This window comes from Sinocyclocheilus grahami, unplaced genomic scaffold (genome assembly GCF_001515645.1).
Source record: "Sinocyclocheilus grahami isolate Dianchi unplaced genomic scaffold, SAMN03320097.WGS_v1.1 scaffold651.1, whole genome shotgun sequence".
Taxonomy (NCBI): Eukaryota; Metazoa; Chordata; class Actinopteri; order Cypriniformes; family Cyprinidae; genus Sinocyclocheilus; species Sinocyclocheilus grahami.
In genome coordinates, this window is record NW_015505830.1 from 605,290 (window position 1) to 622,795 (window position 17,506).

General features: G+C 34.9%; 1 protein-coding gene across 1 annotated transcript in view; it reads right to left on the reverse strand.

The window, feature by feature from the left end:
• The window catches only part of LOC107558590 (potassium voltage-gated channel subfamily KQT member 1-like), a 125,000-nt gene extending 116,017 nt beyond the window's left edge, over window positions 1-8,983 (reverse strand). The window contains exons 1-2 of the mRNA XM_016242249.1: window positions 8,736-8,983; window positions 5,506-5,993 (exon numbers count right to left, since the gene is read on the reverse strand). Of these exons, the coding sequence (XP_016097735.1) occupies window positions 5,506-5,972 (467 nt within the window). The 5' untranslated portion in view covers window positions 5,973-5,993; window positions 8,736-8,983. The remainder of the gene's footprint in view (window positions 1-5,505; window positions 5,994-8,735) is intronic.
• Window positions 8,984-17,506: the final 8,523 nt, after the last annotated feature.

A 17,506-nucleotide genomic window follows, 5' to 3' on the forward strand; every position in this document is an offset into this window, starting at 1 on the left:
ATCAAATGTCAACCGAGATAAGAAATAAAGTTTGTACCAACACAGATAGAAGAGTTATACCAGATTATTATTTAAATTTAAGAACGGGCAAAAACAACAAACAAAGAAAAATAAAGCAAAATAAATCAGCATACTCATTTAAAGAAGACAGAAAGTGGTATCAACAAACCAGTAAGCATAAAGGCAAACATCATAGAAAACCAAAGTGAATTTTGGAATGAAAAACCTTATATGAACATTGTCCATTTAGAATCCCAACTGTCCTTTGGAGAATGTCCGTCGAACTCAACATAGAGTTGACGATGATAATGATGCTGATGATATCTTGTTCAATGAGCATAAAACAAGATTCTAACCCGATCCATCCACCAAGTGCTTCCAAAAAAAGGCTTTAGTAGTTGAGTAACGAATATTCCCAAAAGATCCACTATAGGTTTCTGTGTAGTAGAGTCACAGTGGAAATGCTCCTCACATCCCCATTGTACATATTAGTAGTAATTAACTACCAATACTAAAGAGTCCTTATGATTGAGCTTACAACACATATCTGGCCTCTACTGCATTGACTACTCGAGGAGAAAAACCATGCTTCCCCTTCCCCAAACAAATCTCTCTCTTCCTCTACCACCTCACCGGGATTTAAGCTAGAGGAGAAGAGCAACTTAGAGTCCCTAAAGGACAGGAGTAGTACTACAAACTACTAAAACCATAACCACTTAACCATAATAACCATAATAACTTAACCACTGATTTGTAGTCGTGTCCTCTTTTGGAAGACCAAACAAAGTAGTTTCGCTTTCACATCGAAACACAGCGGCCTAGCGTGAGCGGAAGCCCCGGCTTAGTGTGAGATGAGGCCAAGCTGAGGCGGCGGGGTAGAGAACGGCGCGCCCGGTGGATCCGACGAATGAGCGGCAACCACATGTGACAGACCCCGGGCTGGATTCCGCTTCGTCCACGGTGAAAGTTGATGTATTTCCTCAGCGACCAGCACGGATCAGCTCCAGGCATTACGAAGCGGATATCATCCTCTTTTGGAAGAACAAACAAAGTAGTTTCGCTTTCACAACGAAGCACACAGCGTCTTCACGACATGGCGGCGGCGGCAACAATACTACAGCGAGAATAAAAGTTACGCCTTCTTTCTTTGCGTGAACATTTGGGCGGCGTTATGCAAATCTTCCCACATAGTGACGTAGATATGTGGGGGTGTGTTAGAACGAGCCGTTTTAGGTAGGCGTGGTTGACTCTTAACTTTTATAAAGAATATCTATTTGGATTTGAGACTTTAGTCTTTGCAACTTTACAGATCTTCTTTATGCACCAAGAGCTTGTAACACTCCAAAGAGAAAGGAAAAATTTAAATCGCATCATATGACCCTTTAAGTTACTTCCCAAAGCAACATTCTAAGAAATTGTTCGTAAATGTCCAAATTAATTACGAAGAAACGACAAGTAACACATTGAATTAAACACCAAATTTTAGTAGTTGAAATGTAGAAAGAAAAATCTGAAGTATAAAGAAAACTTTCATAGCTAAAACTAATTTTATAGCTCAAAACTCTCCCAACTCAAAACTTATTTCTCCCAAGTTTTCCAATTTCCAAACCCAGACAGGATTTTTGCAAACTATGTCCTGGCACAAAAGCTTCAGTCCATTGCCACCTGAAGACCCAGAGAGGTCATTAGTCTTTATGCATCCACTTCAGCGCTGGCAGAGCAGCCAGAGAACAACCTGGCATCGATAACCATCGGCAAGTAGGAGTTACTTAAAGGAGCGGCACACAATATCAGTCAGTGGGGTTTAATTTTGTAAGAGGCTAAGATCAGGTTCACTGCTGTGACTGCAACTCTAGATACTCAGTTACACAGAGAGAGAGAGAGAGGTTATCAGACCACCAAAGCAAACAGCACTGAAGTTTCCATCGCTGTCATGACATGCCTGTCTGACAAGTACTAATACGAGCCAATCGCGCTGACTTAAAGGAGCGGCACACAATATCAGTCAGTGGGGTTTAATTTTGTAAGAGGCTAAGATCAGGTTCACTGCTGTGACTGCAACTCTAGATACTCAGTTACACAGAGAGAGAGAGAGAGGTTATCAGACCACCACAACAAACAGCACTGAAGTTTCCATCGCTGTCATGACATGCCTGTCTGACAAGTACTAATACGAGCCAATCGCGCTGGCAGAGCGCCACATCTGAACATTCATTATTCTCCTGAATTTGGAATTCATTCACTAAAAAAGTGGGTCAGAGAGTTATCAGCATGTTCTTAAAGGGACAGTTCACCTAAAAATAAAAATATGTCACTATTTACTCACTGTCATGTGATTCCAATGACTTTCTTTCTTAAATGCAACACACACAAAAAAAAGATATTTAGCCAGATGTTCATGCTGTTCTTTTCTATACAATGAAAGTGGATGGGGACTGACTCCGAGCAGGGCTATTACTGTAAACTAAATCTTTTAAAATAATTTTTTTGTTAATTGGAATAAAGCAGAAATAAAATAAAATATACAATTTAAATAAAAGAGAAATGTTGGCAACTTATGAAATATGCAGTAAGTTAAAAAAAATTAATTCATAAAAAAATAAGTAAAAAATAAATTAAACATTAATGGTAATATTTATATTAAAAAATTAACAAAAAGCTAAACTAAATTAATTAAATGAAAATTGAGTTGCTGATACATACACAGTTTAAAAATGGTTAGACTAAACTTAGTCTTGTCAACATTTTGGAAATTGTTTGTGTGTTCATTGAGATAGTTTAAAATGTTACTTTTCAAAGGGGGTGTACTCATTTACGCTGAGCACTGATAATATATATATATATATATATATATATATATATATACACACATACACACACACACAAAAATAATAAAATGACAACAAAAACACAAATGTAATAATTATACTGAAATTAAAATTAAAATATAAAAATAACAGTTCATTCAAAATATGAATGAAAAGACATAATAGTACATACATACATGCATACATACATAAAAAAGAAACCGCCTAGCAACCATTCAGAGCACATAGCGATCACTCAGAGAATCTTAGCAACTGCAAAACAACGCCCAACCAACCACACTTTGTCCTAGCACAGTGAGTTTTCCACTAAAAGCACCATAACATGCACAATCTTCCCATTTTTCTGAATTCATATGACAGATTTGTGTGAGAAACAGACTGAAATTGTAGCCATTATTCACTGAAAATCTGCTGTAGCATCATGACAGAGAATCTTCACTATTCCTTTATAATCATAATAAAAATGTTATTAATGGATTAATTGATTCATTAACAGATTTTATGAGTTTCAGCACTGATTTCCTAATTGCCCATTAAACTAGCTCACACTTCATGGTGATTTAACACTGAAACCGTCCATTTTCTCCTGTACCCTAAATCATTTTGAGACCAATGAAGTCTTGCTTTCTCAGTGGAGCTAATGGAGAGCCGCGTCTCGTGTGTGTCTCACGGTGACCTGTGTCTGAGTTTGCGGTGTATCACAGAGACAGACGGGTTCAGAGGTGTTGCTTTCAGGATCAGGTTGATCCGTTTCAGGAGCGGGGACACATCCGGGCCACGGAGACTCGCCTTTAGTTACAGAGATCCGCACGCAGCATCAGCTGTAATTAACACACGGCTGGAGCAACGTGCGCTTTTAAAAACAAAACGGATGAAAGTAAATCAAGAGTTTCACATTTTCTTGAGCAAATGCAAGGGTTCTACATGCAAAACATGTCAGGAGTTTGTTCAGATCACTGCACGAAAAGTGAGCGAGCTTAATAGAAGTGTCTGCATGTCTATAGGAAACTCAGTATCTGCTTTAAACGCCTCAGTCACAAACAAACCAGACGTCCAACCACTGTTTTTAGAAAAAGCAAGGAGTTAAATGAAGTTCAAAATCCTACAACACAAAAGCTCTGTGAACAGTCAAACGTACAACTCTCTCAGACAAACGCAAACTACATCAAGCTAATCAGACATGAACATGATTAAAAAAGCAGTTCAGTTAAATCAAATAAAGATATGTTTTTAATATAGCAGTTTAAAAGCACCCTAAATAATATGCATTAAGTGCCCATGGACACTTTATAGGTACAAATATATTTGAATGCATGTAGTAAGTAAATTGCATACTATAGTAAAGCATCACCATTTTTGCCTTTACTAGTTGATAATGAAATGAAAAATCATTTCTAAAAGTACAAATATTCCATGTTGTTGCTTAGTTAATATGCACTCATAAATCTGCATGTGTAATAATTACAGAAAAAAATCTGCATGTGTAATAATTACAGAAAAAAATTAGTAAAATGCTATAAAAAACACACATTTTAGATGCTGTTTCATGAAGCAGACATTCTAAATTCCCAAATATAAAAATCAATACTATACATACAAATTAAAATATATTTATATTATGAATATATTATAAATTATATTGTTATATATATTTTTGGCCTAAATGAATCATATGCCTCAAATAAACATGAAAATAATGCCTGTTAACGAATCACAAGCTTCATATTTACTTAGAAAATACTATTAATACAACATTCAACTGCCCAAATATAAAAATCAATAATGTATATTAAAAATAAACTGTATAGGCTCAGATAAACATAAATATTCATCCTCAATTTAAACTGATTAAATAAATCATATGCCTCATAAAAAAACAAAAAATATTTACACTAAATAAAATGCTGTTAATCAATCGCAATCTTCATATTTACAAATGCTGATTAGCAAAATGCTATTTCAAAAATAGTTTTAAATGGCATTTAACATCACACGCAGGACTTGTCAACTTTCAAAGAGTATTTCATGGGAACTACCTAAATATAAAGATCAATAGAGTACATAAAATAACTTATATAGTCTCAAATTAGCACAAAACAAATATTTATCCTCAATTTAAACTGATTAAAAGCCATATTTTACGAGCACAAGCTTCATATTTACAATTAGAAAAATGCTATTTAAAATAGTTACTTCTCAAAAGTATTTCATGTCAGCTATCCAAATATAGAAATCAATTATGTCTATATTCTATAGTCTCAAATAAACATAAAACAAATATTTACTGGGAAAAAATCCTTTTAAACAAATCACAAGCTTCATGTACAAATGCTAATTTGCAAAATGTTGATGAGATGTAATTTTTAATCAGCATGTCACACTGCAGGACGTCAGTTTCCTAAAAGTACTTCACGTAAAAATCAATAACGAATAATGCACTTAAAAAATGTATTATATAGTCTCAAATAAACCACAATCCAGAATTTAAACCCTATTAACCAATCAAGCTTCATATTTATGAGCTCTAATTAACAAAATGGCATTTGAAACCGTTTTAGACTATGTCTAAATGACGTCAGAATGATGTGAAGTTAGCGTGATAAAAGTCTGATTAAAAACCAATCATAAGCTTCACATTCATATGTTACATGCAGGTGAACGGGAACGGTCTACTCACACGAGGAAGTGATACAGGAAGCACCTCAGGCCGGCGGGTCTCTCTAGGAAGTTGTACACATCGCCCTGCATGCTAGTCTTGGCGTGGTAAGGGCTGTGCGTGAAGCGGGCGGCGGCGGGAAGCGGGACGGTGGAGATGGAGAGGGGCTGGCAGCGCTCGCTGTGCGCCGGTGGCTCCTTTGTGTGGCCATCTGGAGCGACGGGCACGCTTGATCCATTATTCACCACGGGCTCCAGTTCCAGTGAAACAGGAGAGTGTGCCGCGGCGAGGGAAGCGCTGGGCGCTGCTGCCTCCTCCAGGCTGTGCTGGAAGTCGTGGCCCTTGTGGCCGCAGCTCTTTAGTTTGAGGCTGTTGCTGGAGGTGGACCATCCGAACGTACGTCCACGGGATAACAGAGGGGTTGTGCGGCCCAGCCTGTCCCCCATGGTGGGGATTCGTTTCAGTGGAGTTGACTGCTCCAAAGCCATTAATCTGCCATGCCACCAAACCTGTAAAGGGAGAACACATTTGGGGGGAAAGTAAAGGAAGTTCACCTTAAAAAAAAAACGTGCGCAATATATGCTCACTCTCAGGCCATCCAAGATTAGGATGAGTTTGCTGCTTCATCAGATTTGGAGAAATGCAGCATTGCATCACTCGCTCACCAATGGATGTGAATGGGTGCCGTCAGAATGAGAGTCCAAACAGCTGATAAAAACATCACAATAATCCACAAGTAATTACAGTCCAGCAGTTAACATCTGGAGAAGACAAAAGCTGAAACAAATCCAGCATTAAGACGTTTTAAATTTCAAACCGTCGCTTCCAGCTAAAATATGCATCCATAATTCATAATAGCACTTCCTCCAGTGTAAAAGTCCATCTCCTGTTCTCCTCTCACATTAAAATCCACCTACATGTTTATTTAGAGCCGTTTTGGTTTGTAAACTGTGCTTGATCTGTGCAGATTTCTCTCCTGATTCAGACCAGACCACTTTTTCACTTGAGAAGGAATATTATGAAATATGGACTCGTATTTTAGCAACCGTTTAAAGTTAAGTCTTAATGATGGATTTGTTTCTTACAAACACGCAGCTTTTGTCTTCACAAGATGTTAACTGATGGACTGGAGCGGTGTGGATCACTTGTGGATTATTGTGATTTTTTTTATCAGCTGTTTGGACTCTCATTCTGACGGCACCCATTCACATCCATTGGTGAGCAAGTGATGCAATGCAACATTTCTCCAAATCTGATGAAGAAACAAACTCATCTACATCTCGGATGGCCTGAGGGTGAGCACATTTCAGCACATTTTCATTTTTGGATGAACTGTTCCTTTAATTGCTCACACTGGTTTTCACCTTTTAAGATTGTTTACAGTCTTGGTGATTTTGTGTATTGGGTTGCGTTTGATTGATTAGTTGTTGGAAAGTCACAGCACACATTAGCTCATGAGGTGTCATGACATGCTCCAAGTCTGCGGGTGTAAATAAGGAGCAGCTCGCAGCTCAGACAATCTCTTACAGGTTAATATTACACGAGGATGCACTGAAGATCCCCAGACACATCCATAGCAGTCCTCTGACAGTCACATGCACCATGAGATCATGTTTAATAGTACTGAAAACTCACTCACTTATAATCAGAAATGTTTGAGCAGCAGATCAGCATATTAGAATGATTTCTGAAGGATCATGTGACACTGAAGCCTGGAGTATTGATGCTTAAAAATACAGCTTTGATCACAGAAATAAATTACATTTTAACAGATATTCACATAGAAAACAGTTATTTTAAATTGTAATAATATTTCACAATATTACTGTTTTCACTGTATTTTTGATCAAATAAATGCACATTTTTTTGCTAAAAATGTCTCTCAGAATGGAACAATCACACTTGTTTTTGCTCAGACAGTACTGAGCATGTGCTGAATGAGTTTCATCAGCTTGATTGTGATTTCACTGAGGTCTTCCTCAGACAGTCACTGAGCAGTGAGGAAGAGTACCCTCATTAATGAGGTCAGATGTTCCCCTCAAGAGAAATCACGAGATCTCAGATCCATCATGAGATGACCAGCGGACGGACACACAAAGCCACTGGAAAAAGCTTTGTGAGTGGAGACAAATCGAAACAGGACCCTGCCATCCTCTCTGCCATGTCTGTCAGTCACAGAGGCAGATATAGTGTCGGATGACCGCTTTAAGCTGCAGATCACAATGTCAGGAGCGCGTCGAGAGGATTTAGTGGACAGAGAGGGAAACATTCAGTTGTGCATAAAACACAAATGTAGCAAATGAATGAAACCGGTCACTCTTCAAGTTATCAAACCAAAACAACTGGGATTCATAGGTTTCTACAAAAAGTGCTCAATTATTTCTTATAATAACTTATTACAAATTTCTTAATTTATGTCGCCAGATTTTATATGACTTATGACTGCACACATACTTGCATGAAAAATTCTAAATGCTTGTTTTTTATTTTATTTTTTTATATTGATAGAGTATATAAAAGTAAAAAAAAAATTATATTATTGACGTGAATATATATTCTAAAAGCTTATATATATATATATATATATATATAAATAATGTAAAATTATAAATCTTTATACCATTTATGCAAGGAATTTATGTATACATTTAAATCATTTCAAATCACTATTATAGTTACACTTTACAATACAGTTGTTTACAGTAACATTAGTTAACACAGGTATCATAAATAATATTTCTTTGCAGCATTTATTCACCTTGATAAGTTTATTTATTTTACTATTGTTCATTGTTAGCTTACATTAACATATACGACTTTTGACATTTAAAAAAAATGTCTTAGTTTAATGCAAAAAAACAACAAGATTGATAAAATGCTTGTTTATTTGTTATTTAAACGTTGAGCTATGCGATAGCTGTTAACAAGCATAAACTTATTGTAAAATATTACCAAGTTATCATAGGCTACATTTCTATGCATATTTTGTGCATTCAAAACGTTCAACAGAAAATAAAAAAACAATGTTTATTCATGTTCAATTTAAAACAGAAATAGACTATTTTATTTGCGAATAAATGCCTTTTCATCATACTGTTTGATCATAGACACTACACGCGCAATTTTAACTGCGAAATGTCAAAAACAGCTTTTTTCTAATTCATACACACACGAAGAAGTCATTGTTAATCTGTCATCAATGGACAACATCCCTTTAAACTAAAAGAAATGCACTTTTTAATCAACAATACCTCTCCAGCAGGGCTCCTGATGTCTCTCGTGCAGAGCTGCGCGTCAGTTCTTCCTCCTGCTCCTCATCATCATCATCATCTGAAGCAGGCTAAACGCTTTAATTGCAGTGATGAGGAGATGTGCATCAGTTGTCTGTCTGTGATGCTGTGAGTGAAGCACGTGTGCAGAGATGCCGAGCGCACGCATACACCTGACGCGCGTCCCTCTCTGTCATAATAATCATAAACATCTACAAATCCAAAGGTTTTCGGCACTGATGCATGTAAAGAGGAGTAGGCTACGCCATATTCTCTGGAAAAAAAAAGAAATATGATTTTGCTAATAATCATAATATAAAAAATATAGCCTACACTGTAAAAAAAAAAATCCGTAAAATTTACGGTAAAAAACCGGCAGCTGTGGTTACCGGAATTTTACCGTAAAAAAAATACGGTAGCAACGTTTTAGGTTTTACGGTTTTAAGTTACAGTTAAAACCGTAATTTCATTAACTGATGTAATGTTAAGCCAACCTATTGAAGTACTGAAATCTATTTTGTAGCTTTGTGATACACTGATAACCACCAAATGCAGGAGGTGATGAGAAAGTCACATGATGAACTAAAGCCCATCACAAGCAGCTTATAAATAATAACATATATAGAAGCTGCACAGCGTCATTCACACAAACACCAAACAGCATCACGGTAACACACATGAAACTGAAATAATGCAATAAACATTAATTTAACAACATTAGGTGTAACACACAACCCTAATATACAAAACTGATAAGAAAAAACTAAGAAGAAACATAGTTATTTCAACAAAAAAACATCAAATTTGAAATGTAACGCAGGGAATTCTGGGAATGTCAATTTACGGTTATTCACTGTAAATTATACGGTCTTTTCCACTTCCAAAAACGGTATACTACCGTAAAATTAATGTCAAATACATGTAATGTCCAATACAGTTTTTCACCGTATATAGTAGGGGAATTTACCGTTAACCATTTAACAGGTTTTTACTGTAGCATTTTTACAGTCTTTTACCGTTAAATTCACAGTCATTTTTACAGTGTAAATATAGCTAATCGAAGTTTTTTTGTATATATAATCGTTTAACAATAGGCCCTATATACGTTATTTACAAGCAAAATGTTTCACAGAGATATTTTAGCTGTGATGAACGCGTTCGTGCGTCCTTTATACAACACTTGCGTCGCGTCAAATATATGCACAAATATATTTGAAATATAGGCTATGTTAAATATATGTTGCAAACAGTGAGTGAATCTCAATGAAATATATTTTTGATAATACATCTACAACATAATACAACTTGATGAGCAGAAGAGACGTCTTTAATAAACATTGCAAGTCTTACTGATCCCAAACTTCTGAGCGGCAGTGTATATTAAAAGGTCCCGTCCTCTAATGTCTTTCAGATTCCAAACTTTTTACACTTAACCCCGGTTGCCATTAAGAAGCACTGTGCGGCCCCGAAGCGTGAGTTTGAAGACTGATAATGTTTTCAACATTGGACAGCAGTTGATAACATGCAGATATTATGTGGGTGTAATAAGAGAGAGATTCCTCCCCGTTTCATTTGTCCAGAGTTCTTTACATTTCTGTAAAGTTGCTTTGCGACGATTTGTATCTTGAAAAGCACTATACAAATAAACTTGAATTGAATTAAGATGGATCAGATATTGAGTCAAAATATAGTCTGGCGAATCGCGATCTCGATTCCATTTCGATTTATCGTGCAGCCCTATCTGGCGTTATGCTTATTAGTAGAATTATTTACGATGACGGGCTCAATATTTACACTTAAAAGTCACATATTTTACACCTTTCTAGAGTTTTATTTTAGGTTTTGATGTCCTTAAGTTTGTATATACATCGTTGTGATTAATTGTGGCTGGAACAATAATGTAGCTGTAAAAATAGTTGCCTGCTGAAATTGAAATGTATATACATCTTCATCATGACTAGATAGACACGGTGAGTTTGTCTTTACTATACATTACACGTTAGATGTGATCCACCTCATCGATCGGTCGGCCGGTGGTTAAAGTTAACCTTTTCGACATGTTTCCATGTTGTTGTTGCTCAGCAATGGCATGGACGCGATGTTGTCTGGGGGTTTGGCAAAAGGAGAGTGGGATGGTGGGCGGTGCTCGGGGAGGTGACTGAAGGCGGTGACTGTGTAGCTCTAACGTCAACTTTTTATGGAAGTCACAACGGTTCATGAAAAATCACAGCTATTTTATGCAAGCTGCGTGCATTTTACTGTGGACTGACTGTTTTGAAACTTATATGGTAGTTAAATAGCCCCTAGACCTCAGTTATCATGAAAAAAGCCAGGAAATTTCAGTTTTGACAATATGGGATCTTTAAACATATTCTGTAGCATGTTACGAAAAGTACAGGAGAATTAAATAATCATAAATTGTCCCGGATTATTAATAAAAGTCATTTTCGCTCAAGTAAACGCTGACTGTTTCCAATAAACAAATTCACTCGTCAATGCAATGCTGTGTTACTGAGCAAAACCTCATTGATGTTGAGATATTCTCTCTTTATTTATAATCTGAAATGTGTGATTTATCATAAATCTCTCACCATCTGCCTGAAAACCCGGGAATCGGCATCTGACGTTAATCCCGTTGGATCAGGGCTGATGTGAAGGGGATCAAAGGGCAGCTTTATGGGATGAGGGTCTTTCCCCCATCATTTCTTAACTGAAACGGCCAGAAACCCCAGATAAACTGAGTAATATTGCATTGTGCGCCGTTGTTTTGTTCTCGGAGAGAGCTTAGTGACTACTCTGGGTTGTGTTTATGCCGATCCGGAGCGGGATTTAAAGAGCAGAGTTGAGCATAATAGTTAGTGCTTTTTGAGGGTTTGTTGTTTGGAAGAATAAAGATTTAATAGAAAGTATGTTCAGATGACTGGAGGAATGCCAAGTGAAAATGATTGCTGGAGAACTGCTCGAGATTTGGATTAAGTGACTCATTGTCCTTTGATGAACTTTCAAGACTGGGAAATATATATAAAATATATGACAATTATATAAATATAAATTTTTATATTATTTACATTTTTGCTAAGGTTTCAGTGATTTTGTTGTGTTGTCATTTTCATTATTATTTACTTTAATATCATTGAGATACTATTATAGTTTTTATTAATATTTTGAATTTATTATAAATGTTTAATTTTATTTAGAAAAATCTATAAATATTTAGGTTTTTATTTTAATATTTTCTGTTTATTTTGAAGTCTTAGTGATTTTTTTTGGTCATTTTCTTTTTTTTATGTTATTTTAGCACCGAGTTACTTTTATAGTTTTTAATAAAATTTTTAGTAAGATCAATTCTTTTATCAATTTTATAAAACATTTAGAAAAAATATTAGTTTATATTTGTATTTTCCGTTTTCATTTTAATGTTTAAAATGAGTGATTTGTGTTTAGCCATATTTAATTCATTTTATTTCAGTTTTAGTTATTTTTGTACATCAAGAGTTAAGCAGGATCCTGATCATCAGTGCTTACTGTCTGACTATACATTACTCCTCATGTATTCTCAATCATGATGCAGTTTTAATGAATCAAACACTCTCCTTAATTAAAAAAGGTTTCTATCTTTGCAGGTGAAGCTCTCCAGCTTGAATCTGGATGATCACGCCAGAAAGAAGATGCTCAAGCTCAGTGAAGAGCGATACTGTAAAGACACAGACACGCTCACCATCACCAGAGACAGGTGCGTCATACGGATATATGCTCTGTGTTGTTTTATTCCTCATTAAAATGATCTTTGTGTGTGTGTGTTGCTTGCTGAGACAGCAGAATTATGATTATGAATCATGTACCTCCTCACCGTGCTTTACCACGAGTCCCGGGTGAGTCTGCAAGCCTCCACATCTGGGTAGGATTTTTCTAAATAAGTGTGTGCTACAGGGTGGATCTCATGAAAAATATGCAGGTCAAAATTTGCACGAAATAAAACATTTTGTATAAAGAAAATTAACCCTATTTGAATAATATGTATATGTTAAAAGTAGTCCTAAGATGTCAACAGTAATTGAGATGCATAATATCTATATCAGTATCAATATCAGTCAACACAACACTAGTTGTTCTGTTTTTTTGTTAAAAGTACTATACAGTAAAACATTTGTGTGTATGTATATGCATTTAAAAATAATAATTTATTTATATATATATATATATATGCACACACACACACACACACACACAAACAACAAAATAATAATTTATTTATATATATATATATATATATATGCACACACACACACAACCGGTCTCATCAAGGCTGCATTTATTTGATCAAAAATACAGGGGGAAAAAATTTAATATTGTGAAATATTATTATGATGTAAAATAAAATTTTTCTATTTTAATATACATAAAAATTTAATTTATTTCTGTGATCTGCAGCTGTATTTTCAGCATCATTACTCCAGTCTTCAGTGTCACATGATCTTCAGGATTCTTTGATGTATAAAAAGTTAAAAAGAAGAGCATTTATTTAAAATATAAATATTTTTCTATTTTGCCAACATTGATAATTCTGATAATAAATCAGCATATTAGAATGATTTCTGAAGATCATGTGACACTGAAGACTGGAGTAATGATGCTGAAAATACAGCTGCAGATCACAGAAATAAATTAAATTTTTATGTATATTAAAATAGAAACCATTATTTTAAATTGTAATAACATTTTGCAAGATTACTGTTTTTATCTGTATGTTTGATCAAATAATTGCAGCCTTGATGAGCATAAGAGACTTCTTTAAAAACATTGCAAGTCTTACTGATCCCAAACTTTTGACCAGTAGTGTATGTAATCAGCCAATATTGGAATATTAAATTGTGCGTGCTATTTTTATATTAATTTAATTTTATATTTTATTATTTAGACATGTAAAAAAATAGCTTTGTATGGTCAAAGTATTTCAAATATATGCTATATATATATATATATATATATATATATATATATGTTGTAAACCGTGCAGCTTTAGGCAATTCATTTTTCTTATTGAAAATATATTTCATTTAAGCCTTGAAATGCTAAAATATACTACAAAAATGTGCAAGAAAAAAAATCTTAAAATACATTTGTTAAATGCAAAATGCATTTTTAAAAAAATATATAAATTTTGAACAATATAAATATATTTAGTTTTTAAAAATTAGGAACTAAAATGTATGTCTGTAAATATATCAGCAATTATATGTAAAAATATATCAGATTTTTTAATGAAGGACCTGTCTTTAATTGTTAATTGGTGTGGAAATCACTTGAAGAAAGGTCATTTGGTTTTAAATTGTTAGTTTAGTTTTCATTCTTACCTTGAGCTTGATCCACAATGTTTAGTTAAACATTAAATCTGTCCTGGCAAACCATCACTCAATTAGTGTCATGATTATCCACCTGATATTCCAGCTGATAAGATGATTGACAGCTGTCTCGCCCAATGAGCAATCGGCGAGTGGAAACGGTGGCTGAATAGAAGCGTCTGATTGGCTGACACGGAGATTCCACTGGAAAAAGCACCTCAGAAGATTCTCATTACAGCACGATGAAACACATAATCAATAATTCACCTCATATCTCCGCGGAATAACCATCTCCGCTTACACCGAGTTCACCATCAAAGTTGAAAGCGGCTATTTAATTGACGACAGATGTAATGTGACAGTCTCCTTTGTGAATAAAGTGAGACTCCAAAAAGCGATTAGTAAGCTTTGAGTATCGCATGATTCGCCTCATTAGCACAACAGAGGAAGAATCAGCAGGCGCTATTTGATAAAACGGTGTAATTAAGACACTTGAACTTCTCAAAGTCGGCAAACTGAAGGCTTCCTACGCAGATGATCTTCTTAAAGCATCTTTGAGGAGTCAAGAACGTGACCTTTTAGATTCAGACAAGGTCAACAACCAAAAAAAACAGATCGGGTGTCAATAAAACACAACAAATACTCAAGTTGTGTGCGCTTTCCCATCATGCTCTTGTCGCTGGAGACCGGCTGGCTTCGGTATTGTGTAACTGTGTTTTAGCTTCCACAAAGCAGCCGATTGTTTCAGACCACGAGTTTCAGCCGATTGTATCTCCAAGACCTGATTTAGCTGCCAATACGGCTGAGTTCACATTGACTGGAAGAGGTGTTGGAACAAATGTGGCCTGGATGCTTTTCCAGAGGTTAAATATCGTCCCTTTTTCCATTTCATTTGGTTTTTAATGCGTCGTGAAGTCATCACAACACGTGATTCGCAATGTGATGTACTTCTGAAATGTAGGGTGGCCAAACAGCAAAAAAGAAATATAAATGATAATAAATCAGCTCGACTTCATGGAAATGTATTGGGATATATATGGGATATAATTCCCTAATTGAAAATATTTCGTTTAAAACAAATGCTAAAATATATTACAAAATGTCCATGAAAATACATTTTCCAGTCTTAAAATACATTTGGGTAAAAATAAGAAAATATCATTTTTTATTTAAATATAACTAAAACGTATCAAAATATATTTATGTATATAAATGCATTTTAAAATCTATATATTTAAAAAGCAATACAGGAAATAGATTTTCAAATGTATAATATTTCATTTAAACCTTTGTTTCCCAACTTTAAATGCATTTTAGGTAAAAATGCGAAATATAGGAAATATAACTAACTAAAACTTATCAAAATGTATTCATGTAAATGTGTTTTTGTATGTTTTAAAGATACAGCTTAAGGAGATAGATTTTTCAAATGTTAAATATTTTATTTAAATGCTAAAATGTATCACAAAATGTCCAAAAACTGTGTTTCCAATCTTAAAATAGAATTTGGGTAAATATAATAAATATAGGAAATATAAACCACTAAAGCCTATCAAAATATATTTATGTAAATGTACTATAAAATCTTAATTTTTTTTTATTATTTCTGGCCAAAATAAGTTATGCTAAATAAACAATGCAGCTTAAAGATATATATTTTTCAGTTTTTTTGTTTTTTTACCTTCAAATGCTACAATATATTGCATATTGTGCATTATGTTTCCAATCCTAAAATACATTTTGTAAATATAGGAAATATAAGTAACTAAATATTGAAATATATTTATGTATTTATATCAGCAATATATACTTTGACCAAAAATATAGGCTAAATATACGCTGTAAGCAATGCAGTTTATGGAAATATATTTTTCAAATTTGAAATATTTAGTTTAAAACTTCAAATGCTAGAATATATTACAAATGTGGAAGAAAATACATTTCTGATATTAAAATAAATTCAAAAAAATTTATTTTGAACAATATAAATAGATTTAAATTATATCGTTTTTTTAGATTTTAACATTAGCATTATATTAAATATATTTTAGAATAGCTATATATTTGTTGTATATTCTGAAATATATTTACAAATATATCCGTAAACATATATAATCATTTTTAATTATATGGGGAAGCGTCACGTCAATTGAAAAATAAAAATAATTTCAGATGTGAAGCGAGTTCAAATGGGGTCTATATTGATTCCATGTTGACGATAACACTTGATTCTGGGGTTTCTTTAACAGAAGAACCCAGATTTGTCATTACCGAGCATCAGAGCGTCTCCATGTCTTCAGTCAGGTCCTCTATTACACTCCCATTCTCTGAAGTGAAAGGCCAATCTCATCAATTAGTCGCAAACCGTTTGATTTGCCTCTTCGGTTAAATTGAATCATTTGGGTCAACAGTCCTAATCAGATCCTCAAGATCCGGCCAAACCACCTTCATCTCCATAGAAACCACCTAATCCATCAGTCGCTCCCTAAGTAGTGCCCTCAAGTCGAGAATGACGAGGAGCTGTATTGATGGTCATTAGTGGAGAGCACCTGCACCGTGGCACGCAGAGGCCTTCATACACACAAAGATGCTTTTGTCATTGAGGATGGGAAGTATTGGGAAAATTTAGTCTCAGGCAAAGGAGGGACTCCAAGGGTTCTTATCAAACACGAGCTGTCTTTATAAAGTTTGCGGCAGTCGTTCAAACGCTTAAAGGTGACATATCATGAAAATCTGACTTTTCCAGGTGTTAAGTGCTATAATCAGGCCCCCGGTGCATCTACCAACCGTGGAAAAGGATGAACCCAGTAACTTTGTTTTGGTAAGCCTTTTTCTGCAAGCGTCTGAAAAAACGAGCGCGTTTGATTTCGCTCCCTTGGTGACGTGACAAAGGAATTTCATTATAATATTACCGCCCCTTAATCTGTAAGTTTACACCCATGGCGCCGTCATTTTGATTTTGCAAGCGACAACGGTGTACCAGCTCTAATGCCATGGAGAAAGTTTGAGTAAAACATACTAGCTGTTCTGTGTTTGTCTGCAGAGATGAGCACAGAACACAGTTTAGACTCCCAGCCTCAGAGGAGACAACAGAGCAGTGTATTTATTGATTTATTTACTGTATATTGCTGCTGCCACACAGATCTAAAATAAACATGAGATTTATTTCCCAGCTGTTTACCTTCGTAACATAACCGGCTCACTGTTTTTTGTAACTCGTGTGTTTTTAAGGTAAACTTGTGTGTGAATGAGAACTTAGTTTAGTACTCGCATGCTGCGACAGCTGCTTTCTGTGCGTGTGCTTCGGATGTGTGCGCTCAGAAAACCCTATATCAGAAGTTTAAACTCATATGCTTTCAAACGCATAATTTCAGCACGATAATCATGACAATCAGAACCAAAACAGATGTT